The sequence below is a fragment of the Apus apus genome, chromosome 4, assembly GCF_020740795.1.
Source record: "Apus apus isolate bApuApu2 chromosome 4, bApuApu2.pri.cur, whole genome shotgun sequence".
NCBI classification, from domain to species: Eukaryota; Metazoa; Chordata; class Aves; order Apodiformes; family Apodidae; genus Apus; species Apus apus.
Window position 1 is genome coordinate 96032041 of NC_067285.1, and position 24178 is coordinate 96056218.

A 24178-nucleotide genomic window follows, 5' to 3' on the forward strand; every position below is an offset into this window, starting at 1 on the left:
CCAAGTCCCGGCTGGCAAATCTAAAATGACTTCCAGCCCAAGGGAAACGAGCAAGGACTATTTGGAAAGAGCTTGCGTAGAGGGTTTCCAAATGGTAGTAGCCCTTCTCTAGAGAAACAGGAATACTGCCTGGGCTGAAGATCAATAGACTGTTTGGACTGATTGAGGTGTGTTGAAGGAATGGTTCTCTTCTTGTCCTGGACTGGGCTGAGCTGCCCTAGTTCTTCTGCTGTTGAGTAAAAGGAGTTTGTACAAATATGCCTATGGCTCTTGCATTGGTGGATAGAGAGAGGTGTGATTTTCACTCATGCCCCACTGCATGGCTGCCTTCCAGCTGCCAATCCCCTCCTACTAGTGAGACTTCAAAAGGAGCGTGGCTGGTCAGTTTGCCAGAAATAGCTCCTTACCTGTCCTGGCAGCTCAAACACCTCTTCAAAAGCCCATTCCATCCCTACTCTTACTAGGCAGTAACTTCTGGTTACCACTCCCTCATCCATGGTGGGAAAAGCAAATACAGCTCTCTAGCTTTTCTTTGCACTCTGGACATGTCATGAGTGTGTCCATTGGACAGGCTGCTACTCAGATAAAGCCTGAGACTTAACCGTGACGCTCCCTAAAAAGAATGCAGGCTGAATGGAACCTCTTGGCAGGACAGATAAATCCGGTCAATGGCATGTGTTCCTGCCCCAGAAATGTCTTGGGTCCTTTCCTAAGCATAATTCCCCTTAAAAAAAACTCCCTGCCACTTTCTACAACAGCAAATATTGTACTAAATATAGTGATTCCCCAGATGCCCAGCCTCTACAAATGCAAGTGGATGTGGTCCTTCATTTGTTCATGTATTGCTCTGGTGTTTTTTACTATGAAACAAGATGGTAAATCCATTAGTATTATGAGGAAGATTTTCAGCCTAACAGCTGTCATGCAACTCAGAAACACTCATATGAAGCTGACCTTAAAGAATACACACTTAGAATATGCATATAGTTTAAGGGCTCTCCTCTACCATGCTTCTGAGAGAGACAAGTTTAATGGGAACAGGCTAGTCAACACATTAACTAAAACAAGACAACAGAGGGTACTACTTCTGTTTTCGTCTGTTTGCATGCAGTACAGGTAACATTTCATAAGCTGGTTCATACACAAAGCAGGCTATTCACCCAGACCACAGTCCTGGAAAGAGCAGAAGATATCTTCAGCAACTTGGGATCTGAAAACCCTGTTTGGGATCTATTTCAAGATAGATAGACCCTGAGAGAAGAAGGCCTCTAACATAAGAAGGAACTGCAGTATTTCCCTTGGTTTATCTCAAAACCTGCAAAGGAGACAAAATTGCTCAATCCTGAAAAAATCAAGTGGTAAGGAGCCTCATACCTGTTGTAGATATTTGCCCCAACAGCCAAGTTTCTAAGCAAGGTAATCTGAAACTGTGTTTGTGATTAAGCATTTCTTTACTACCAGCAGAACACCTAACGTGGACACTTCTAGTATTGGAGCCGTCTGCCTGCAAATGTTGGTGGGAAAAATAATCTAGAAGATGAGAAATCTTCCATAGATTTAGGGCTAGAATTAGAACCTGGTCTTCAAGATTGCTGATAATCTCCACTGAGAGCAACACGTGAATTTATTTTGTCTTGGAAGACAGAAAATAACAGGAACAAAGTATTTTTCACTCTTCTAAGACTTAGAGCTGATCAGAACTTTAGCTAGAACACACCATCATAGGAAGATTCCTGGAAAAGGGTGGTGCAAAGTGACTGACTGTAAACAGGGTATGAAATTGGATAAAGTAAGTCACCTTTAGAATTTCAAGGATCCAACAGAGCATACAGATCTTATCCCAAAGAATGTGACAGTTCACAAATGAATCACAAAGTGCCATCATTATCAATCTCCTAAAACCATTGGCACAATTGAAATACTGTATTTTTACCTTTATCTGTATCTCTTCTGTAATTTCAAAGGATTGAAGCAAGAGGAAACTTCTTATCTTCAAAGCAGTCCTTATGCCATGCCTGCCTTGCCAGGAGCCTTTCTAAGTGATATGCACTCAATGACCTGTGGAAACCAGAACCAGGTGTAAATATGTTTGCACCCCCCTGAATAATTTCACTAATGAATGCAGATGTGACAATTCACTTAATCACATTTTGTCAATAAGGCCTGATAACTGCCCCTCTGCAAGTTTGATGACTGATGTTTTTCTGACTAAATAAAGCCAGCCTTGTGCTCTAGTTCTCTGTTTACAGCATCATTTTTCTATTAGCTGAGCCTGGTTCTTATGAGCCAACAATCAATGACAGAGAGATGGGATGAATATAAACTTCTGATCATTTGAAAGGAACCAACAGCACCAAACATCTCTCCTTTCTGCCTGGGCTGGAGGGGCAAGTCACTCTCATGATGTGAGAGGAGTTCTAAGGGTACTACTCCTAAGTACTTCTGAAGGTAGTTCTAACAGACCCAATCTTCCATTTCATATGCATTATCACAGAACCATAGAATATAAGGTTGGAAGGGATGGCAAGGATCATCTGGTACATCCAGAAAGAAAGAGTATGAGGATGTTCAGGTAATTCTGGGACCTCTTTTGGAAAACATCTACCTAACTGTTACTCCTACTGGAAGAGCACACAAGAATTCTGGCAATCTATGAAGGAATGAAAAGCAGGGACACAAACGAAAATTCCCCAAGTAGAACATGTCAAAGAACATGTCATCTTGCTACTTAATCAGGTAACCAGCTTGACAATGTGACAAAAATGTAGGGGATATATTCCAACTGGACTTCAGCAAAGCATTTTGAACAGTGTCACATGTGAAACAATTAGTAGCTGCAAGAATTGTAAACCAAGTATGGAAGCAGCTAAAGCAGAAATGACAAATGGGAAGTTATTGGCCTGGAGAGATTTTACTGGTGGCATTCCTCAAAGACCTGTTCCAGGGCAAATGTAACATAATTGTTTGACACAAAAATAGCTGTATATCAATAAAATGTTCTGATGAAACAACTCGGGAGGCAATGTCAGTGCAAAAGAGTAGCTGGAATGGTAGCTATGGGACAAAATGTCAATAGGGACAATAGGGAATAATGACAAGAGTTTTGCTATGAACTGAAAGCTTATCATTAGAAAACAACTAGGAGGAATTCTGAGACCTATTAGTTACATTGCCAGACTTCACATATGCAAATGCCTCCCTTTAGACCTCACAGCTCCTTGCAGCCTTCTTCAGCTAGTGGTACTGCTGGCACTGATGCTTTGATCCAGAGGCAGGTAGACAGGAAGCAGACAGCAGAGGCCACAAAATCATACAACCCATATTAAAACCACTCAGAAAACGCAGGGAGAATACCTCACAAGTTAAGGTGGGACGTGGGATTTGGGACTAAACTATGAGAAATTCTTTGTTATATGGGACATCCAGCAAGCCTGTGTTAGCCACTCATAGGACGACTACAAGAAGGACTGGGGAACGGAGCTCATTTTGGAGGAAGCTACAAGTGGGCTGTGAAGATTCTGTTACTAAGATTACCTGCTTTCCAGGTTTCAGAGGAATCCTAATGGTGTTGTTCAACCAGTTATGGCACAAGTTAGAGTTCTTGTATGAACTTTCCTCTTATCTGTAGATGGTAGGAGATCTGGATCTAGAGCTGGCCTGCTACAATCACTGGAACCCCAGAAGTCACATATAATACACCAGAGAGCAAATGCTTCTGGTTAATATCCACGGCAGTTTCTCTTCATCCAGAGTAAATACATTCCTAAACAGTGCCTGAGCCATCCAGTTCTGGGAGTGAAAGGGTGGCTCATGATGACTCCTACAGGAACTTCTGCTGAAGCAATGGGAGTACCTTCCTCCTCTACCCTGACTGGTATTGCTGATATTCACTGTACAGAATTACAGGAAGAAGCAGATAGCAAAAGAGACACCATTCCCTGTGTCTTGAGGCTTGAAAGCTACTTTTCAGTATGAGGTCCTTTCCAATCCAAGTTATTCTATGATTTCTGACCTCTCAAGGTAGGACAGAATGAAGGATAGTTGCATCATTTCTCCTTACATGATCTCTTCTCATTATAACCTCCTTGTCTTGACTAGGAACTTCCTTTAGAAATATTTACCTCTGATTTGCTGGAAAGGAAACAGAAAAGATGGAAAGAGGTATCCCAATTTGCTCTGTGAACAGCAGAGCCTTTGAAGACTGTATTCCAATGGGTTTATGTCCTATGTCCCTCATGCTGCTGCCAATTCAACTGGCTAGTATGCCCTGTCTTCGCTTCATATCCACCACCTTACTTCCAAGGTGTTCCTCCAGGGTTACAGGAGGAATACTCCTTCCTTGCAGGATTTCCAGTTCTTCCTCACCTCTTTTAACTGCCACCCAGCTTCCCCTGCCCAGCGCCTGTAGCTCTCTTAGAAGACTTTTAGCTACCTTTTCGGGCATGCAAAGGTCAAAAGGGAGGACCCATTGTTACAGGAGAGAGGGGAAGTGGCAAGTCAAAATACTGAAAAACATAGTATCAGAAAATTGCTGAGGCACTTGGCCAGGAACAAAAACTAACCAATTTTCTGCTTTTTTGTGCAACTGTAGCATTCATACTGGGTTGCACTTCAACTTCTATGTAGAGGTTTACATTTAAATTTTCAGTTCTAAAACACCCATTAATATTGTGAAAAGCAGATGAGTTTTCTGTTTGATGCCCATAATATAAAATTTCCTTACCCAAAGCATATTTCAGCAGTATGAAGTCCTGGGAAATTTCAGAAGTTGCTTCCTCTCGGACAAAATGCTTCAAAACATTTTAATTTCTTGGAACCAAAATATCAGGTTCCCATAAATTCAGACCTGCTTTTCCTAACCATGAACACTTCTCAGACATGAACCCAAAATGTTTTCTAGAACATCAGAAATCCCCAGTGCTGTATTTACCTTCATCATGCCTCACAAAGAAGGGGAGTACTATTATTGCTATTTTACAGATGGAACTGAAGCTCAAAGGCTGAATTACTCACCTGCTGCCAGACAAAAGCATGGTGGAACAGGGAACTGATCACAACAGACCTAATTTCCAAGACAGCATCTTAAACTGCACTATTTGCACTATGGACAAATATACCTCGGATCATAGGTTAAAATGTGAAAATGAGACCTTTAACATGCTTTGACCTGCACTTTGTTTTTTGCTCTCTCATGTTTTACATTGCCCCCATGGAAACAGTGTATGTTCTGCTGCACTTTCTCAGAAGCTGGAAAATCATTTTCTTCCACTAGCAAACAGACTAGTGCTGTGCTGTGTGGCACAGAAAAAGCCAATGCACCTTTTGTTTACTGCTGTGTCTGCATGTTAACATGAAGAAGGTCAGTAGGAGCGTACACAGTACAGAGAAAATGGGTAGTTAATTATTGTTAGATTGCAAGAAGGGGAAATACATTGTTTACCTTGGTTTAGAAAACTGCAAATCACAAAAGTGGCTTCCTTTCTGGACTTTTTTTTGTGAGAAGGCAGATGTAAAAAAATTGCGACAATCGGTTGAGTCTGATCAACATGCTTTGAATATTACTGAAAAAAAAATCCCCTCTCAGCAGTGAGAACAATCTCGATAAACAAAGTACAATATTCAGCAAGAAAACTCCCATTTTTCTTGCTTATGTGTATAATTTGGCAACCTGCCAATATATTTTGCCATGTTTACTCTTCCTGAAGCATTTGTGCTCAAGTGTTTACTTGCATCATTAACATCTATAATGCTTCAAAACTAAGTTGGTTGTATTTAGACCAAAATGCCAGGCTTGCTCTTCATGGCACAAGTTTTAATAGTTTCAGCACTTACCAACAGCAAACCCAAACTTAGTACAGCCAAACGTTTCTGTTGGGATGTGAAAGCACTGTTTAAAACTTCTCCAGACCTCCAAAGGTGGAAGCTATATTTGCTGTTCACATTCTAGCTAAATTAAATATGCAAAATGCATCCATATTACAGAATAGATATAACTGTTTTAAAAACATTCTTAGAAGACATTTTTATCAAATGTTTTGTCCCAAACTTTCTATCAGAACAATCAGAACAGAAGGACAAGCACTATCAAATCTGTTCCTCTGCAAAAGGCAGACAAATCCCTCCCAAATACTAATAATTATATAAAACTATGAATAATTATAAAACATCTAACTTCTTTGTGTGGTTGTGTTGAAAAATAATAATTCTCACAAGCTACAAAAGCAGGAAAACCTCTTATTTCCAGAGCAAGCTAATGGAAGAGTCTTGGGAGCACAATTTGCTATCCATCCAACTTCATCTGTTACTGGGTAGACAGAAGGAGAGGTTTATGTCTCAGTGCCCACGAGCAGATCAAAGCCTTGTCACCACCGCCAGAAAGCCAGATGCAAGATTTGGACTTCCCATGTGAGTCTTGGGCACGTCTCCAGGCAACTGGCAAATGCCAGAGCAACAACAGGCAATTTCAGTGAAAATTTTGGAGAATTATTGCAGTACGTTCCTTGTTCATTTAACAGTTGTATTTTATGTTGGCTTCCAAGAAGAGTAGTTTTAGACAGAATACCATTTTTAAAAAAAAAGACATTTCCTATCATAACACTTTAAAAACATGGCCAATCAGACCAATTTCTTAGGTGGAACACAGCAAGTGAGAAGTGACGGTCATTAACACCATCATATACCATTTTGAGAGCTTAGATTCACTTGAGCAGCACTCAACAGACATGCACTGCTGCAAATTCCCTACAGGCAATGACAAAACTTACCAAGCTTATCTGCATATTTCAGTTTTGCACTGGAATGAACAAGAGAACATGAAGAACACACATGCATGGTTGTGTATATGCTAAATAATTGAGCTCATATACTCAACTGTTTTGCAGCATTTGAGTAATATGAAGGCAAAAGATTCCACACTTGCCAGCAGCAGACACTGCTCTGAAACAATCAACATTTTTCTGGGCGAGATCCAGACTCAGCAAATTGCTCAAACTAAGTAATCCAATATCCTGTTACAACATTTATCCTGAAAGAGTGGTTTAATAATTGTTTCACACTACAATGATACGTGTTTTTAAAGCATTTGTGTCACGAAGTGACAGAAGCAGCACTACTGAACAACTCCCAGATTCTCCTAAAACTCTTTGTTTTGCAGCTAGTCAGTTATAGAAGGACTTTGCATGTATTTCTGTTTTTCTCTGTATTTCTGCTGGAAAGGTATTTCAGAAGAAACAACTTCACTGAAACTGTCTGATGCATCAATATGATGTTTCATTCCAGAAAACAAAAACCAAGTCTCCTTTATTTCCAATCGCACTGAAGAAAAGTTTAAGTGATAAAAACCTCCTTGGTCTTCAGTTCAACTGAATCTTCTTTTTTCTAGCAAACACTGAATTACCTTTGTGACAGTGTTGCATTATGCTATGTAGTGAAACTTCTGTCAACATCCCTACAGTCAATGTGTACACTCAGTCTGATTTGAGCCATCATGTGAAATCACCTGAGGACTCAAAATAATCAAATATGATCACATTTTCCCAGCAAGCAAAGAAAAAAGCCAACACTATAATGCTTACAGTGCTAAAAGAAGAGTAAAAAAATATCTATAAATTCAGAAGAGGAAACATGCATCTGACTCAGAGAGGAATGATGATGACAGGTAGAAAAGAAATAGCAAGTAACAGAATGGCAGTTTGTAAAAAACACTAAATGTCCAGTCTTTCGCCTGTCTAAATACAACTGTGCGATGTCTGAACATGTATCAAACATCTGCTAACTTAATAAATAACACCCATTGCACATACATTCTTCATAATAGATATGATCCTTCAATGGTCTTTAAAATGCTGTGTCCCATCATGAAGTGCTAAAAATAAATCAAGAAAATATAATAGTGCATTGAAGTTTAAATGCACATGTTACATTTGCACTCAACAACAACGCTGCTTAGGTTATGGACTGTTTCTTTCTTTAGAAATCTGAAAATGCATAGTTTCTTCAGAAACTATGATTAAGAAAGACAAGTGTTTGGGCAGATTTGCAGCAGAGGCAAGCCTTCACTCACCTGTTCTTACAAGCATGACATTCATTGTGCTCACCACAAAAAACATGTTTTTTAAAAAGGATTATTTAAAGTATCTGCTTTTCCACCCCAGTATTTGGTGTTAAGCTTCTTTTTCAGGCATAACTGGTCAAGGTTTTGGCAGCAAGGAAGGCAAGCTGCAGTTGCCCCATGCTCACCAAAGACAGTTCCAGCTGGCTGGGCAAAAGCACTGGAAGACACAGCTCAGCCCAGCAGCCAAGTGGGTGGTACCTTCATGAGAACACCAGACAAGCAGAAAAATGGGGTGGGGGAAGTGAGGAACAGCAGCACGAACACTTAAGTTAGAAAAGAGAGGAGGAGGAGATTCTCCAGGCACCAGAGTAGATAATCCCCGGCAGCCTGTGCAGAAGACTACGCTGGTGCAGATATCCACATTGCAGCCTGGGGAAAAGCCCACACTGGAGCAGCTGGGTATTTCCAGAGGGAACTGTAGCTCATTTAAAGCCCATACAGGAGCAGGGGAGAAGAGCGAGGAGGAAGGAGTAGAAGAACTGTTACAAACTGACTGGAACTCTCCATCCACCCTGAGGGGACCCTAGGGGAGGAAACAGAGGACTCAGGAGTGAAGCTGATCCTGGAAAAAGGGAGGCAGTGGGAAGGTGTTATTTTAAGTTTTTGGTTTTGATTCACAGTATGCAAATCAATTTTAATTGGCAAAAAACTACATTAATTTTCCCCAAGTGGAGTCTATTTTGCCTGCAACAGTAACTGGTAAGCAATCTCCCTGTGTTTATCCAGATGAGCTCTGTAATCCTGTTTTCTCCCTCTGTCTTGTTGAGAAGTGGGAATGAGAAAGTGGCTGAATGGGCACCTGGCAGCTTGCCAAGGTTAACCAGCCACAACTAATTGCAAAACAAATGAAAAAATCACACATTGGCTTAAAAGGAAGAAATTTTAATGTACAAATTTACACTCAGCATGTTATATTTTCTGCACTGCTCTCTCTCAGTATATACTTCTACCATGTTTTCATAATAAAACCACAAAAAGTAATTCTCAAACTAGGGAGGAAACTGCAGCGGTCTGCATGATTTATTCTATTCATAATTTATTTTACAAGTGTTTACTGATTAACCACAAAAATAATTACTCTTCCCCTTTCTCAAGGAAATAAATATTTCACTTCTAAACTCAAGAATTATTCAGCTCTTCAACAGCCTGTGCACTATGCCCCAGCATCCTCATTCAAAACCAGCATGTTTTTATCTCTTGGGATTCCAACCAGTAGCGTTTGTTGCTCCTCACGTGCCCACACACCATAGTCAGAATTCTTCTCCAGCGACACCCAAAGACACACTTCAGTGACAGAAGAAAGAGCTGAAGATGTCCATCTTCAGTTTTGCCTTGCAATACAACCAGCCGCCAACATTACTTTCTTCCAAACGGATCAGACCACACTTTTAACCCTACAAATCAAATACGAGAATACCAGCAGTTCATAAGTTTCTCACTGTGGGAGAAAAAAAAAGAATGGCCTGCTACTCCAGCCTTATGTATGAGACACTGGAAGAGCCTAACAAATTCTGCTCTGAACTCACAACTCGGCTTAAGCTTGCAAAAATATTTAGAAAGACAACCTCATCTTGATCTCAATGAAAAAATCTATCACACCCATAGGTAAGGTATTCTAATGCTGTTGGAACAATTACCTAGAATTTCACCTTGCACTGGAATTGGTCCAGATTTCACTCCCAACTAGCAGATTTCAGAACTTCTCATCAGCAACTAAATTTAGATTAATAAGTTACACTGAGGAGAACTGTTCATTAAGTATCATCTTGGATAAATGAGCCAATCCAGCTCTCTTTAATGTTTAACAGAAAAGGCAGGCTTACCAGACTTCTATTTCACAATACTCTTCAGCATTTCACCGCTTTCCTGGAAAGTAATTCCTGCACTGGTGATTTAACTGTTATGTGTAGTAAGGACACGGCATTAATCCTGTTTGGCTTTCCCCTGCTGCTGAGGTTAGGCTTTTCCAAAACTGGGAGTAAGTTACCCTTTAACATACTCGGATATCAACTGTTTCATCAAGACAAGCACCCTCATGTCTTCAAACAAGAAGTGCCACCCTTGCATAGGGAATAACCAGCCCCATGACTTACAAAACAATGAACTATAGAGGATGGTTTGCCATACTTCAATTTTTATTTCCCTCATATGCTTTTCTACACCTTCTACTGGCCACAGCAGGGATCAAAGAGCTATTAGCACTGCATTCCAAATTTTCCTTCACATGTAGCAGATTTCTGCCTTACCTCTCCACCCATCAGGCTGGAAGGTACTGACAAAGAGCTCATAAATCACATTTCAGCTGAGCTGTAAAGCACTGTCCACAAAACCAGGATCCAATCGTGTATTTTTTACAGTTGGAGGTCAGCCCACCCGTGGTTCTTGTTTCCTCTGAGCTGCCTCAGAAATTTAATTTCTGGTGTAGAAATTAGCATCTATTTAAAAATATGTAAAGATAACAGAGTATCTACGACTTCTTTGGCTAGTTAAGTCAATTTCAAACAAGTTTTATTAAATCCATAATTTTCAAGTGAACAATTAGCCTGAAAAAACATCTTAATGTCAAGTTTATTATATATGTTTTTAATTGCATTCTTCCTTGTATCAGTTAAATCCATATAAATATTCAGGTCTTACTTCAAGAATATCTTTAAAACAATCACTGCAAACACATGAGTCAAATATACCTGCAGGCTGAATATCCTCTTGAACAATACCAGCTCGATTTATTGACTGTTCTTTCTCTGGAAAACAGAACAGAAATTACACTACTGAAAAAAAGATAATACTAGACATCTTGACTGCACCCAGTAAAATAATATTGAGCATTTTATTATTTCTGGATGCTACATGGTAAAATTCTGGTGAGCATCCACTTACATAATGAAATGTAGTATTCACATTTCACTGAGAAACTAACAGCTAGTCTGCTTGAGACACAACAAACACTAAGATAATAATCTTCAAGTAATGAGTACTACTTAATAAAAGATACCAAAATACCTGCCATGATCCCATCACTTATGGAATGACTTTTAGGAGCTATCACTCATATGCTCAACATAAAATTCTCCAAAGATTTATTCTTGCATCATATCACAAGTAGATTTCATGACAGCATCTAAAAAATTAGTGCTTGTAAACTTTCTTAATTAAGCATCAGAGGGATATGTTCCATGGTGTGGATTTTTTCCTTTCCTGTTAAGCACTTTAGCACTGTGGTACTTCAGAGCAAGAAGTCACAGCTCTGCTGGATTCACCTTTTGCCCATATCGTTGAACATTTTAAGCCTTCAAAAAACTGTAGGGTGCAAGTGCTCAAGGGAGATTCAGAACTAAGCTCACCTTAAAACTGAAACTTTTCAGCATCCTAGCCCTCTGAGAATGCACATGACTCCTGGGATTGTTTTCAGCCCTTTTCTATAATTCTGTACCAAATGTTTCCCTAGATTCAGCTGGGGGCAAAATTTTTCTCTACTTCTGCTCCCAATGATCCTGTTGTCTTTTGACATAGCGTAGGCAGTTTCTCTTTTGAGGAAGGTGATTTTATCTCCAGATGTTGATCTGTAATCCTGAAATCCTTTGGGATAGCCATAAGGATACAAGTACAGCAATTATTTATTCTCTTCCGTGCCTAACACATAGATTCCAAACTCTTTGTTTGGAATTCATTCCTGCCATGCCCATGCATTGCTTGCTCCTAACAAATCTGTCAATTCTGGATTTGGATTCACAGCGTTCAAGGAGATCTGCTGCCTTTGCAACTTTGTGCACTTTTTTAATATCAGCCCTTTGACTCCCTCTGGATTTATTTAATGGATATGAAAAGGTACAAAATCCAGACAGAGAAAACATACTAAATTAGGGCAAGGAATCAGATTTATTCTAGGACACAGAGGAGAAAAATATTCAGTCTCAAGTGGAGACTAAGATTGGAAGAGAGGCAGAGACCAAAATGGGAATCAATCTGAGAGGTGTGGGAACACATTTGAGGTGAACAGAAAGAGCTGTTAACTGGTCAGACAAAGGCATGAGTATGGAGAAGTAACAGATGAGAAATACAGAGACATGACTTGAAACAGTCCATGGGGAGATTGGGGTGGGGCCTGGAAACACCCTGGAAAACAGGTAAGCCAAAAAAAAGGACAATAAGGAAGAGCCACTCGTGATGAGAGGCCAGCCACCTCATAGGATGGGGAACATGCCAAGTTGCACCATTCAGCAAAATCACAAAATCTCCTGTGAAAATGCCCCAATATGAACCCAAATAGCAGCTGTCAACTCCCTGTTTTAATTAATCTAGGTGGAAGAGGTCTAGCTGAAGATCTCAAAGTTTCAACGCTGCCAATAAACTGTGTTTCAGATGAAGAAACAGTCTTCTCTAAAGCTACCTACAGACAGTGAAAAATTAGAAGCATCAAAGCCACAAACGGAGGTACAAAAAACCTATAAACTGACAGCACTTCTGTATGAAATTAACTCAAATCCCTGTGTGCACAATTTCAGGTCCCTATTAACAATTTCATTACATACAGTTTTTCCAAGTATCTTCCACTTTATTTGTTAAACTGGTAAGAACTCCTCTGAAGATGTGTGAGAACTGTGCAGGAAAGTCTTCTTTCTGAATGCCTTGTGCCTCACACGTGTAGAATTTGGGAGGTACATAAGAAAAACACTATTGAAGAAAGAAAATCTAGCATTTCATGTTTACATAATTGAATGTCACTCCAGAGAACTGAAACCCATTTTTGCTTTTTGCAAGATTACTATGTGATGCTAATCCAAATGTTCAACTTCAGACCCAGTGTCCCAAAACACAGAAATACTCAGTGTTCATCCATAGCTCAAACCAATGGTGGATGTGACCTCCTGTAGGAACATTGTTGTCACACAGCTTACCAGACTGCATGCCAAAAAATCAAATTATTTCTACACCAGAGGTTAAAATACTTCCACACAAGTACCACCACTATGAACTTCCATACTCTTGTCTGAAGTACTGTGACAATGAACTGTTGTGCTTCTCATACAGCAGTAATGACCATGAAGAAAAGCATATAGGAAATTAATAAAGGTGAGATCAAAGAATAGTTTGAGCAGCATGCAGTGAGTGAAATTTAGAATCAGGTATTAAACAGCAAGTTTAAGCACTTGCTGAAGTGTTTAAACACTGCTCATCTTACATGCTAAATAGAGGTTAAAAAACAAAACAGCGGGGGAACATTTGCTCATGTAATTCACAAGTACAAAAGAGGACACTGTGCACTGGTTTTGTTCTTTCCTTAATGCTGAGTCACAGTTTTAATATCGTATTTTTGAAAAGTACAGCATAAGCAGAAATGAGTTAAGAACAAAGTTGTTAAATGGGAACTCAGACTAGAAAACCTATCTTTGTGGGCAGTTTCCAGCTTCACAAACACAGCTTGCTTAAATAAAAACTTACTTGCAATTACATGTTACTTCAAGTTTGATGCAAGGCCCAAGTCCCTCCGAGGAGATCGGTAAGTTTGATTTCCTTTTCCTTTTTTTTCCACCCCTTCCTAGGAAACTCTAAGTTGTCTCACATTCATCTTCAGGTTGTCACCAACTGCTTGCTTAGGTTGCTTAGTTAAAGCAAGGGGATGAGGCTGGTTACTCTAGAACTCTTCCCTGCTTCCTTCAGCAACAGTGATCAGAAGTTTGGGGGCAATGGGAGCTGCCTCTCCCACTCGCAGCACGGAATGCCCTCCTGGAGCAGCTGAGGCTTCACATCCAAAGGAAGCTTCAGATGTCTTTGAGTGCCTGAAAGTTCCCTGGTTACAGGGTCTGCTGTGGCTTTGCTGCGTGTCTGGCAGGGAAGGACTTTCTTCAGCAATCAGTTTCAGAGAAAACTCTGCAGACTGAGGCCAGGTATAGCAAATAATCACAATATTAATCTGTTACCACACTTTAAGTTAAAATCTTCAATTGTGGCTGGAAAACATAATTCAAACAACTTAAAGAGAATCGTAAAATGGTTTGGGTTGGAAGGGACCTCTGAAGGTCATCTAGTCCAAGCCCCCAACATCTTTAACTAGATCAGGTTGCTCAGAGCCCCATCCAACCTGGCCCTGAATGTTTCCAGGGATGGTGGATCTACCACCCCTCTGGGAAAGGTGTTCCAGTGTTTCACCACTCTCACTGCAAAAAACATGTCTTTCCTACATCTAGTCTAAATCCAGCCCCTTTAGTTTAAAACGATTACACCTTATTCTACTACAACAGGCCCTGCTAAAAAGTCTGTCCCCACCTTTCCTGTAGGCCCCTCTCAAGTACTAGAAGGCCGCCAGACGGTCTCCACAGCCTTAATCTTCAGTTGCCTTCACAGCAGAGGTGCCCCCCGACCTTCACTTCCTCAGCTACGTTTAAATCCTCTCAATCACTTCAAAGAAGTACCTCTCGGGCGAGCGGAAAGCTTCTCGGCAGCACCTCCCCCGCAGCAGCCCCCGCGCTGCCCCGGCCCGCCCCGCTGCCCACGCGGGGCACGACCGGCTCAGGGCAGCACAGCCCGCCCGCGCCGCGCCCGTCCCGCCGCCAACACTCACTGTACTCCTCCGGCAGCAGCAGCGGCCTGAAGTAGATGGGGTAAAACGCCGCCCCAACCACAGCCATGAAACCGCCGAAGATACCGAGCGTCCGCGACAGCCCGGCCATCGCGGCGGGCGGCCTCACCCCTACCCGGAAGCTCCGCCGCCCCCGGAAGCCGGGGGAGTGACAGCCCCCGGCACAGCGCTGGCGGCGCCGGTTCGCGCCCCTGGCGGAGCGGCGGGACGGGCACGGCCCGCTCCGGGGCACGGCCCGCTCGGTGCGGCGGGGCCGGTGCCGCTACACGCCAGCCGCGCTGCCTCGTGTGCCCCCTGACCGGCGAGCGGCGGCGCCGCCCGGGCAGCCCCGGCCCGCAGCCGTTCCGAGGAGGCCCTGCCCCGCCTCACCGCCCCAGAGCCACCCCGCGGCGCTCGGCGGCGGGAGCGGGGAACTGCCCCGGCGGGGCGGCACGGGCAGCGCCGAGCCCGGGTGGGCACGGCAGAGCTGAGGCGCGGAGCATGGGGGGCAGGGAAGAGCCAGCGCCGAGGCCCCTGACCAGGCTGCCGCCATGAGAGGGGACGCGGCCTGAGCCCGGGGTCCCGCACAGGGCGCGCCGCTCCGGTGCCCGTGGTACCGGGCGGCGCTCGGGGGCGCTGAGCCCTGGGGGTGCCGAGCCCCCGGCCGCGCCGCCCGGCCCGGCCCGGCGCCGCCGCGCCCTCTGCACCCTGCGCACCTGCGGCGGCAGCGCGGGGCCCGGCGCGGCCCTGCCCGCACGGCGGCCCCTCCTCCAGGAAGCCGGATCTGCCGCATCCCTGGCGGCGGGGCTGGCCGCGCGCTCCCGGTCGGGCTGGGCAGCTCCGCGGCAGCATGGGGCACCCGGCTGAGCCGCCCTGCCGCCCGCCGCTGCTCCTCCTTCTTCTCCTCACGGTGAGTGGCGGCCGGTCCCGCACCTGCCCCCCGCCCTGCCCGGTGGGAAACGGGGGCTGCGGCGAGGGCCCGGGCGGCGGAGCCCGGGTGAGCGCCGAGCCCCGCGGGCGGGGGCTGCTCGGCACCCCGCGGCTTCCCGGCGGCGCCGGGCGGTGCGGGAGGTGCGGGGCTGCAGGCTGGGAGCGCCGGGCGGAGAGGGAGGCGCAGCCCCCGGGGGGTCGGGCCGCGGCCGCTCTGCTCGGGCCCGGGCCCGCTCCGGGCCAGCCCGGGGCCGCCGCCCGGAGCCCGCCGGGCGGGTGTGCAGCCCGGCCCTGCTCTCCAGTCCCCAGGGCTGCGCTCCCTGCTCGAGCCAGGAAACCTTAGGTGGTTAAATCAACGTGTTAAATGGTTTTCCGTCCCGGGTGTCGTTCAGTTTCTGGGTTTGAAAGAAGGAGGGTTTGACATCCTCTCACAGGTGCATGTGTGTGTGTGTGGTGCCGCACCAGTTTTTAGAAACAACTGCATTTTGGGGGCATCTGCTGAACGACTTTTTCTTCTTTGATGCTGCTGAACGCGACCTTCGGTTAAAAGCTCTGTATGTGTGTATGGGATCGTTGCAGACTGGGAGCAGATCGGCACCCTTTTTGACGTGTCCGCTTTTCACGCATCTTAAGCCAGCATGACGTGGCGGGCGTTCACAGATGGAAGGGCTGTGGTTATCTTCATACCTTGTGCAAACAGGTGCAGGTGCACAGGGTTATGTGGAATTTCAGCTGGGGTGAACAGAGGGAGGGTCCTGCTGAGTTCTTAGTCCAGCAAGTGAAAGAACAGGATTTCTGTAGTATTATGCAACTGAAAGTCTTCAATTTGTTCTTGCAGCCTCCCACTGCGGTTTTTATCCCAGTATCTGATGGGACAGCTTGGCCTAGCCCAGCCGGTTTTAAGAAAAAGATCAAGAAAAAAAGATGTCTGCAGCTTTTGTGGCTAAGTTTCCCCACACAACAAAGCCTCTGTGCCTTGTTTAGCCCTGCCTGGCTTATGATAACATTTTGAATCTAGCATAGCTGGCCTCTTTACTAGGAAACTTTTGTATTGGAATCTCATAATCACACTCATTGTGTAATCCTTTCATCCTAACTCTCTGTGGTCAGATTATGCACGAGTAATTCCATGTTGTCTGAGATAATGGGGAGGGAAGCAGTAGATCTCCTCAGCAAGTAGAAACATTTAGATAATATACATTCTGTGCAGTGCAGCAGAGAGCACTGTGTAGAGAAAACCCAGTGATAACAGGCTTAGCCATGGTTTGGAAGAGTTAACAGAGGCAGTAAGCTCTACATTGCTGTGGGGTTGCTTAGGGCTCTTTGCACTGTGCCCCTTACTAAATGAGCAACTCTTGAAGGTTTTGCTAGGGGTGCTGTAACAGCAGGGTCAAACATACGTCATGCATTTTTCCAGCACACGTCCTGGCTAATGCCCAGGCACCAAAGAATAGAAATAAAAGTTTCTTTAATAACTCAGTGGGAGCCATTTTGCAGAACAGGCACTAAGGAAAAGGCAGTAAGACCAGCATGGCTGAAGCTAACCTTGTGCTTCAGCAGTCATAGTATGTCATGCTTAAAGTGCTCTAGGAACATCATGGGAATTTGTTCCTTGTTCTACAGGGAACTCACTTTGGGTTGCAGAACTTACTACCTTAGGATCCCCACCACAAAAAGACCATCATTTCTGCCACTCACTGGAAGTCAAATGTCCACATTTGTACACTGTGGCATCTTAGTGAATGAGCCATGCTAGACCCAAGATGTCTTTGCTGAAGGCCAGCTCCCAAATCTCTGTTGGATAAATCCCTGAGAGAGTCTATGTAGAAAGCCTAAATACTGACATTGTGGAGTGTTTTGCATTTTTATAGTATTTTATTTGTTCAAAGTGGATATCTTGGTGCTTACACACGTGTTTGAGTGTTCAACATTGCTGCCCATCTGGCTTCCAGTGTCTTGTTGACACAAGAAGATAAAGAGCATTCAGTTGTTTTGTGGAAAGTGGTTTAAGTGACTAGTTCAGAAAGACCTAGAAACACCGAATCTAGTTAACCAGAGTTACACAGCTGCTAGAGTTGATAACCAGCTTTCTCATACAAAAGTTCCCTCATTCAGTTAGGCCTTTCAGCATCTGCATTAAGTAAAATCAAGGTCTCAGGGTAACTAGTCTCCTCTATGCAGAATTGCATTCCACTTGCAGTCCTAGAGCTCTTTTGGCCTTTAAGGAGACAGATCTGGAGGGAAAAAAGCATTCTATTGAAATAGGAACAAGGAAGTAGTATAGGTAAACTTAAACTTTTGTAATATTCACACCTTCACAGGTTTTGCTGGCTTGATGTGTTTTTTTCAGTGGTGCTCTCAGGGACCATCAACATATTCTTAAGAAATAAAAAGCAAAAGAGTTTATCATTAGGGACTTTACTGATCCCCCATTACTGGATCATGGACAAGTCTTGTCCTCCATGTGCACAACCATGCTGGTTGACAGCTGGCTGAACGTGAGCCAGCAGTGTGCCCAGGTGGCCAAGAAGGCCAACACCATCCTGGAAAATAGTGTGGCCAGCAGGACTAGGGAAGTGATTGTCCTCCTGTACTCAGCACTGGTGAGGCTGCATCTTGAGTAATGTGTTCAGTTTTGGGCCACTCACTACAAGAAGGACATTGAGGTGCTCATTCTATGATAAATCCAGTAATTAGAAATGTATTAACAATTTGGCCAAAGCATTTAAATATTTAGAGAATGAGAGTGAAAAAAACATAAAGGTAAATATCTGAGATAAAATTCAGGTTGATTTGTTTAAACTTAGCAAAGTTAAAGGTCACCCAAGACAAATCTTCTCATTTTAAGCAATCTTAATGACCAGCTTTCCTGGTAATCCTAAGTGACAATTCTGAATATTTTAGACAGGTCAGGGGACCTGGCAGAAGCACCATGCTGGTGGCAGGCCCTCTGAGCTCAGTAATCCTCAGTATCCTTGGCAGTGCATCAAGCCGGATGCTGACTGCAGAGCACAAAGAAAAGAAGCTGTTTGAAGCCTTAGACACAAGAACTTCAGCATGGAGGATAATCCTGGTGTACGTCCAACCACTCACTCTCAAAGTGTATTATCAAATGCATAGATGTATAGAGCAGAAACGGAGCACATGCTGCCTTCTGGTCTTGCTGCTCAGATTTGTAAGTCTGTCTTCAGGACAGGAACGTTTCTGTAATAAGCTCCCAGACATTTTATGAACGTTAATGCATTCTTAGGAAACTGTTGTGAGCTGCCTTAGCTGTTACTCTGCTTTTCAGGTGCCTGGATGAGAAGTAACAAAATTAGCTAACGTTTTAAAAAGATACAGAAACATCAGGCTGTGGCAGCAGCAGACAAGAATATGATGACTAAATGCTGGTGCATTTTAGTATGTGCTCGTTAAGCCTGACCCAGGAGGAGGATGTGTAAATAGCATGACGTGTAAGTCAGTATCTTGAACCGGATTCCACTTGCAGAAGGGATGAAGGATACACCCTGTAAATACAGTTAGTTTGCAGAAGCATGTGTAACTAACTTCAAGAACTTGATGTAGGGGAGTTACCATGAAAACCGTGATGGTAGTTCTCCAGTAATCCACGTCAACTTGCTGTGTGAAAGCATCCTGGTATTTTGGAGTTCAAGTGTGGTATATAAACCTTCTGCTTGTGCGATGTCCTGTTATTGCTGTGAGTATATTAATAATCACATAAAATTAGATTCTCTGGTTAACATGTTTTGCATTTTGGGTGTTTTTCCAGAATTTTGTGCCATCCTTTGGAAAGGAGACATTACGGACAACAGCAGTTACTGCACAGTTTGAAAAAAACATGGATTATGTGGACTATATTAATTTAAATATTTTAGAAAAGAAAGTTCTTAACAATTCTGAGGTTTCAGTTCAGTATTTATGTTCCAAGCCTTGTATCGTCAACTTGGAAGTAGTAGCTTCCTCCGAATTCAGGACTGGTGTACCAGTGTATAGAAGGAGATGGAAGGATGAGAAGAACCTTTATGTTAGCAGATCTCGGCAAATACATTTGAAGTTTCCAAGCATCATGGTTTACAGAGATGATTATATAATCAGAAACTCAATAATAGTGCACAGTGTGATATTATACGCATGGATCAGTCATAAATCAGCTAGCAGCTATGGTGTTGAGCAGAATGACGACTACCAGGATGCAGTTGCCAAGAATTATGCTTTTTTAGAAGCAGTTCCACCTTTTGAACGCCCCTTTAAGGACCACAAAGTATGTCTTCAGTGGGGTGCTGACTATTTGTGGATGCTCCAGGCAAACAGGATACCTCAGTGCCCTCACGAAAGTGGTAAGTGTAATGTCACTTTTTTCCCTAAGGAAACTAATAGGATGCAAATAGCCCTTTTTTGTAAGCTGTTAGAAAGTGCATACATGTAGTAAATAGTAAGTGTTATGTAGAATTATTTACTTGACACATTGTTGAATATGTAAACCTCATAACTGTTGGGTTAGAGTTGCAAATGACTGATGCCATCTTGTTCTTCAGATCTGGTTTGTTCCATCACAGACAGCCTGGAGATTTGTAGCAGCAGGGCCTTCTAAGTGCATTCAGACAACTTTGTTTAAAACCCACCAATGTCTGTGGATGTAATTTCTTAGTCTTCAGAGAGAGTTGTTTGGTCCTTCGCTGCATTATTTCAGGGTCAGTCCTGCAGTTCTTACAGACATAATTCTCACACAGATAGTCTGCTTTTGCTTACGGTGATGGCCACACACTCAGAAACAAGTTTTGAAGTTTTTATCGTGCAACAAACTTTACTGCGTTTCTGTGCCCCAAACCATTATGTACATTATGTACATTTTGTTTGAAAAATCAATAGTTTTAAATTAAAAAATGTCTTGCCAACTGTATAAATCACTGAAATTCACAGTTCTGTTTCCTAGATGTTCTCAGAGTTCTGATTTTTTTTTCTGTCTGCCTCTCTAGCTTTACACTTGCTGACATTAGTTTTGTCCTCAATATATATATAAACCAGTACCTAAAAGGAAAAAGGTTATTTGCTTCTAAAGGGTTATGTCCTAGAAAATTTCATAGTGTTATTTTTGTAATTTATTTTCACTACTTTGGCATGTAAGTAGTCTGAAGACAAACAGAGAAGCAATGATACTACTGCCTTCAGGGGCTTTCTAAAATAATTGTTGGAGACAGATCATGTGATATCTGACAGTGGTGTGAAGCATCCTATGTAGTACCTTACTTATTATCTAATTAAAGATGAAAACAATATAACAAGAAATAAAAGGCTATAACATTTTACTCAAATTTATTTTTTAAAATATACTTGCAAAAATTGCTTGGGGGTTGGGGTTTTTGTGTGTTGTTTTTTTTTCTAGGAAAGGTGATGATATATCATGACTTTGCAGATGTTTTTCCAGTTTCTTAGCAGAGGCAGCTTTATCAGATTTATTACAGGATTGTGCATATCAGTTAAGAACATAACTGGTATCCATCCGTATGTACAGGATAAGCTGGAGAACTGAAAATGGAAAGCAAGTCCAAGAGTTGGAGTAATGTCACGGGGACATAACCAAAGATAGCATGAGATTTAAGCTAGTAACATAAATGAAGATTTCTTTGTTACTAATTGGTTCTCTAAGTATCTTAGATTTAAATGAGTCTGTTCTTTCCCTGCTTCTAATACCAGCTGTAAATTAAATCCATTTCACTTTCCATGGGTTATTTGGTCCGAGACTCTAATATATTTAATAACAGTGAGTGAACTTGTGTTTAAGGACTTACTTGACTGTACAAGTGTGAGCTAATTAATTACTTATCAGTACTCACTGTCTGGCAGATTAAGAAAGATTGTATTTTGCAGATGGTATCCAGATTCTCAGCTTTATATATGCTTCCAGTGGGGAGAAAACAGGAATCGTGAAGAAATTTGAACAGTTTGAAAACAGAGAACTTGAGACTGTCAGACAACAGCAGATTGATTTTCCCATGTAAGTATAGGCGAATAATTGGAGTGATCTGTAATTGATTATTGAAGGCTGTAGAATATACTTAAACTCTTAGGCTATACAACAAATTAAAGAAATACTGCCTGCTAATTTGAGAAAAGGCTCAAAATGAAAGTAGTTAGCAATTCCTCCGGTTCTCTGATTGCAGTTTTGGAGAGGATTAAGCTGAACATTGTAAAGATACTTGTAGTATGTGTTAGTGCAGTGTTGTGTAAGAGGTACCAGTAGTAGGTGTGACTCGGCTGGTTGGGCACAGTTAGGAGGGTAAGTTAGCAGTTACTTGCTGTCACGATCTGAGTACTGTCTCACAACCAGTTAGCCTGTGGTTTGCTTAGCACACACAGAGTAGGGTCTCTTGAAAAGACAAGCAGTGTGGAGCAGCTTTTTCCCTATAACTTCACAGTCTAGTTTATTTTGCAGCTGACAAGCCCATAGTGATAAGAGTCCCCTGCCTGGATAAGTCTTCCATCCTGAGCTAACACCATTTCCTTCCATCTGTCTTAATTGGACAGGAGTAAAACTCCTTAGCCCCCTGCACACTGTTCAGTTATAGAGGAGTCACTGTGGGAAGATCATCTTTCTCGACTCTCCCGAAACCGTCACAACTCTTCAGTCATATTTTGCAACTTTAGAGAAAAAAAGTATATATATATAGATACATAAATATATCTCCCTTCCACCAGATGCTGTTACCCCAGCAACTTATTACAGAAATAGGAAATGATCACAGGAACTGGAACTTGCCTGCTGCTTTGTGTTTGGCATGTGACCACAAGAAGAATGTCAAAGAAGACTTACCAGATAGCACAGGTTGCATACAAATAAAAAGCCATCAAGCTATAGCTCTGAAGTCATAAGTACAGAGCAATTTTTAGCTCCTGGCCTCTTCAGAGTGGGTGACAGCCTGGTATGCACAGACTGCTGCCCTTTGCTCGCCAGTGTGGTTTGTACTCTGCTTCTGGCAGAGGTGCTCAGGCCTCTGGGTGAGACTATATGGTGTGAATTTATGCAACTCTTTACTGTCTCCACACTGGTTCCACCATCTCTTGCCTGCTGGTGGTGTCTCCAGTGTTAACATAAAGCATTACCTGGGTGTTGCAGCTGCATGACAGCCTGGGGTAACTGTGAAGAAGAGGAAGAGAGTTTTCCTTCATCTCTCTGTGTGTGAGTGGTGGTTCCTTGCTGCACCAAAATGCCAACAGAAGCAGATGGATCTAACTGAAGTTACTAGTTTCATTTTAGCGAGGGATTTGTGAAGAAAGAGGATTGGGGATAGAAAACTGTCATTTGAGGTAGCTACCAGGGGACAGCCTGCAGCAAGGATAGGCTGTAAGGGTTTACTGACGTTGTATGGCATTCTGCAGCAATGGGGGTTGTGAAATGAGTCAGCATTGTCCCAAACTCTGTCCCAAGAAATGTGGCCAGAACAGTTAATGTACTCAGACTGGCAATCAAGGACCAAATGGACACTTGCAGCATTAAAGATTGTTGTATTGCCAGAGATAAAAGATGAAAAGAGCTATATATATAAGCACAAGCAGTATTTCTGGAAACACAATGTTTGCCTGAAGGTTGTAACAAGATAAAAGTGATTGTGGTTTACAAACCTTCCTTCCTCACCCATGTGCCATCTCTGGCAGATATGGTGTTATTAGTTATTTAAGTTATAGGCTCTGTATTATTTTAGTTTAGGAAAAGATAAAAGGTACTCTATGTTCAGAAACTTCCTGAGGGAGAACCAAGGCAAGTTGACCCAAATCTAAACTATCATAAATAATTACTGACTTTTTTTCTTTATTATAGAAATAGAAAGAAACCCAAATAATATCTTCTTATAAAAGACACCTAAGAAAAGAGAACTTACTTGGCAGAGATTATAATAATCGTACTTTGCTGGGTAGTACACTGGAGGTGCAGTTTTCAAAGGTGTTCAGCATTGGCCTAACTGCTATGGAAATAAATGGTCAAGTTTCTGTTAAGAGCCCTGAAGCAGATTTAGTCTGGCACAGAGGAACTCCTTAAAAGTAGATACTGTGGTATAAATTTTTTTACACAAACTTCTAAATAGACACAGTTGTTGAGTCTTCAGTTTTTTTATTTTGCATGGCTCCATAGTTTGCACAGGTTTCACCTTTATTTATCCTGTGATAGCTCTGTGACAGCTATTCTTGCCTATCTGTACTACCCAGAGGCTGGATTAATTTTTAACTGCTTCTCCCAAGCACATTTTCACAGTTGGCATTTAGTATAGAAGACACAGCTTAGTTTTTACTGGTTTCCACAATCAAGACTGGAAGATCCTGCTTTTGGGGATTTTGTACTGTAGCCTTCATGCTGGAGGTTGGCTCCAAGTTGTCTCTATCATGTTTTCAGTTCCTTATTGATGTGGGATCTGGCAGTAGCTCTAGCTCAGCATTCTGGAATTGACTCAGACAACACTCTCTTATTCTTCTCTCGTGTTGTTACCACAGAAGTGTGTGGTTAAAAGAAAATCACAGATGAAGAGTCTTAAGTACTACTGCTCTAAAGGTTTGCACTGCAGAGGATGTGTTCTGTTCTG

At 42.7% G+C, this 24178-nt stretch overlaps 3 protein-coding genes across 3 annotated transcripts in view; 1 reads left to right on the forward strand and 2 right to left on the reverse strand.

Moving 5' to 3' along the window:
- Nucleotides 1–1953, reverse strand: part of RBPJ (recombination signal binding protein for immunoglobulin kappa J region) — a 150942-nt gene extending 148989 nt beyond the window's left edge. The window contains exon 1 of the mRNA XM_051619990.1: nucleotides 1934–1953. The gene's annotated coding sequence lies outside the window, so the exon portion shown is untranslated. The remainder of the gene's footprint in view (nucleotides 1–1933) is intronic.
- A 7026-nt stretch (nucleotides 1954–8979) lies between these two features.
- Nucleotides 8980–14888, reverse strand: SMIM20 (small integral membrane protein 20). The gene is made up of 3 exons (XM_051619991.1): nucleotides 14676–14888; nucleotides 10801–10857; nucleotides 8980–9507 (listed from the first exon to the last, which is right to left on the reverse strand). Exons 1-3 carry the CDS (start codon nucleotides 14782–14784, stop codon nucleotides 9470–9472), a joined length of 204 nt encoding a protein of 67 aa, XP_051475951.1. The 5' UTR covers nucleotides 14785–14888; the 3' UTR covers nucleotides 8980–9469.
- A 600-nt stretch (nucleotides 14889–15488) lies between these two features.
- The window catches only part of SEL1L3 (SEL1L family member 3), a 36685-nt gene continuing 27995 nt past the window's right edge, over nucleotides 15489–24178 (forward strand). The window contains exons 1-3 of the mRNA XM_051619987.1: nucleotides 15489–15582; nucleotides 19375–19942; nucleotides 21474–21600. Coding sequence (XP_051475947.1) covers nucleotides 15523–15582; nucleotides 19375–19942; nucleotides 21474–21600 — 755 coding nt within the window. The 5' untranslated portion in view covers nucleotides 15489–15522. The remainder of the gene's footprint in view (nucleotides 15583–19374; nucleotides 19943–21473; nucleotides 21601–24178) is intronic.

What these genes read in the sequence shown, in the direction of transcription:
- SMIM20 (XM_051619991.1), bottom strand. Translation starts at nt 14,784, where the DNA reads ATGGCCGGGCTGTCGCGGACGCTCGGTATCTTCGGCGGTTTCATGGCT. An exon ending in GCTGCTGCCGGAGGAGTACA is followed by an intron (nt 10,858 to 14,675) that starts GTGAGTGTTGGC and finishes TCTGTTTTCCAG; the next exon opens with AGAAAGAACAGTCAATAAAT. An exon ending in AGAGGATATTCAGCCTGCAG is followed by an intron (nt 9,508 to 10,800) that starts GTATATTTGACT and finishes TTTGATTTGTAG; the next exon opens with GGTTAAAAGTGTGGTCTGAT.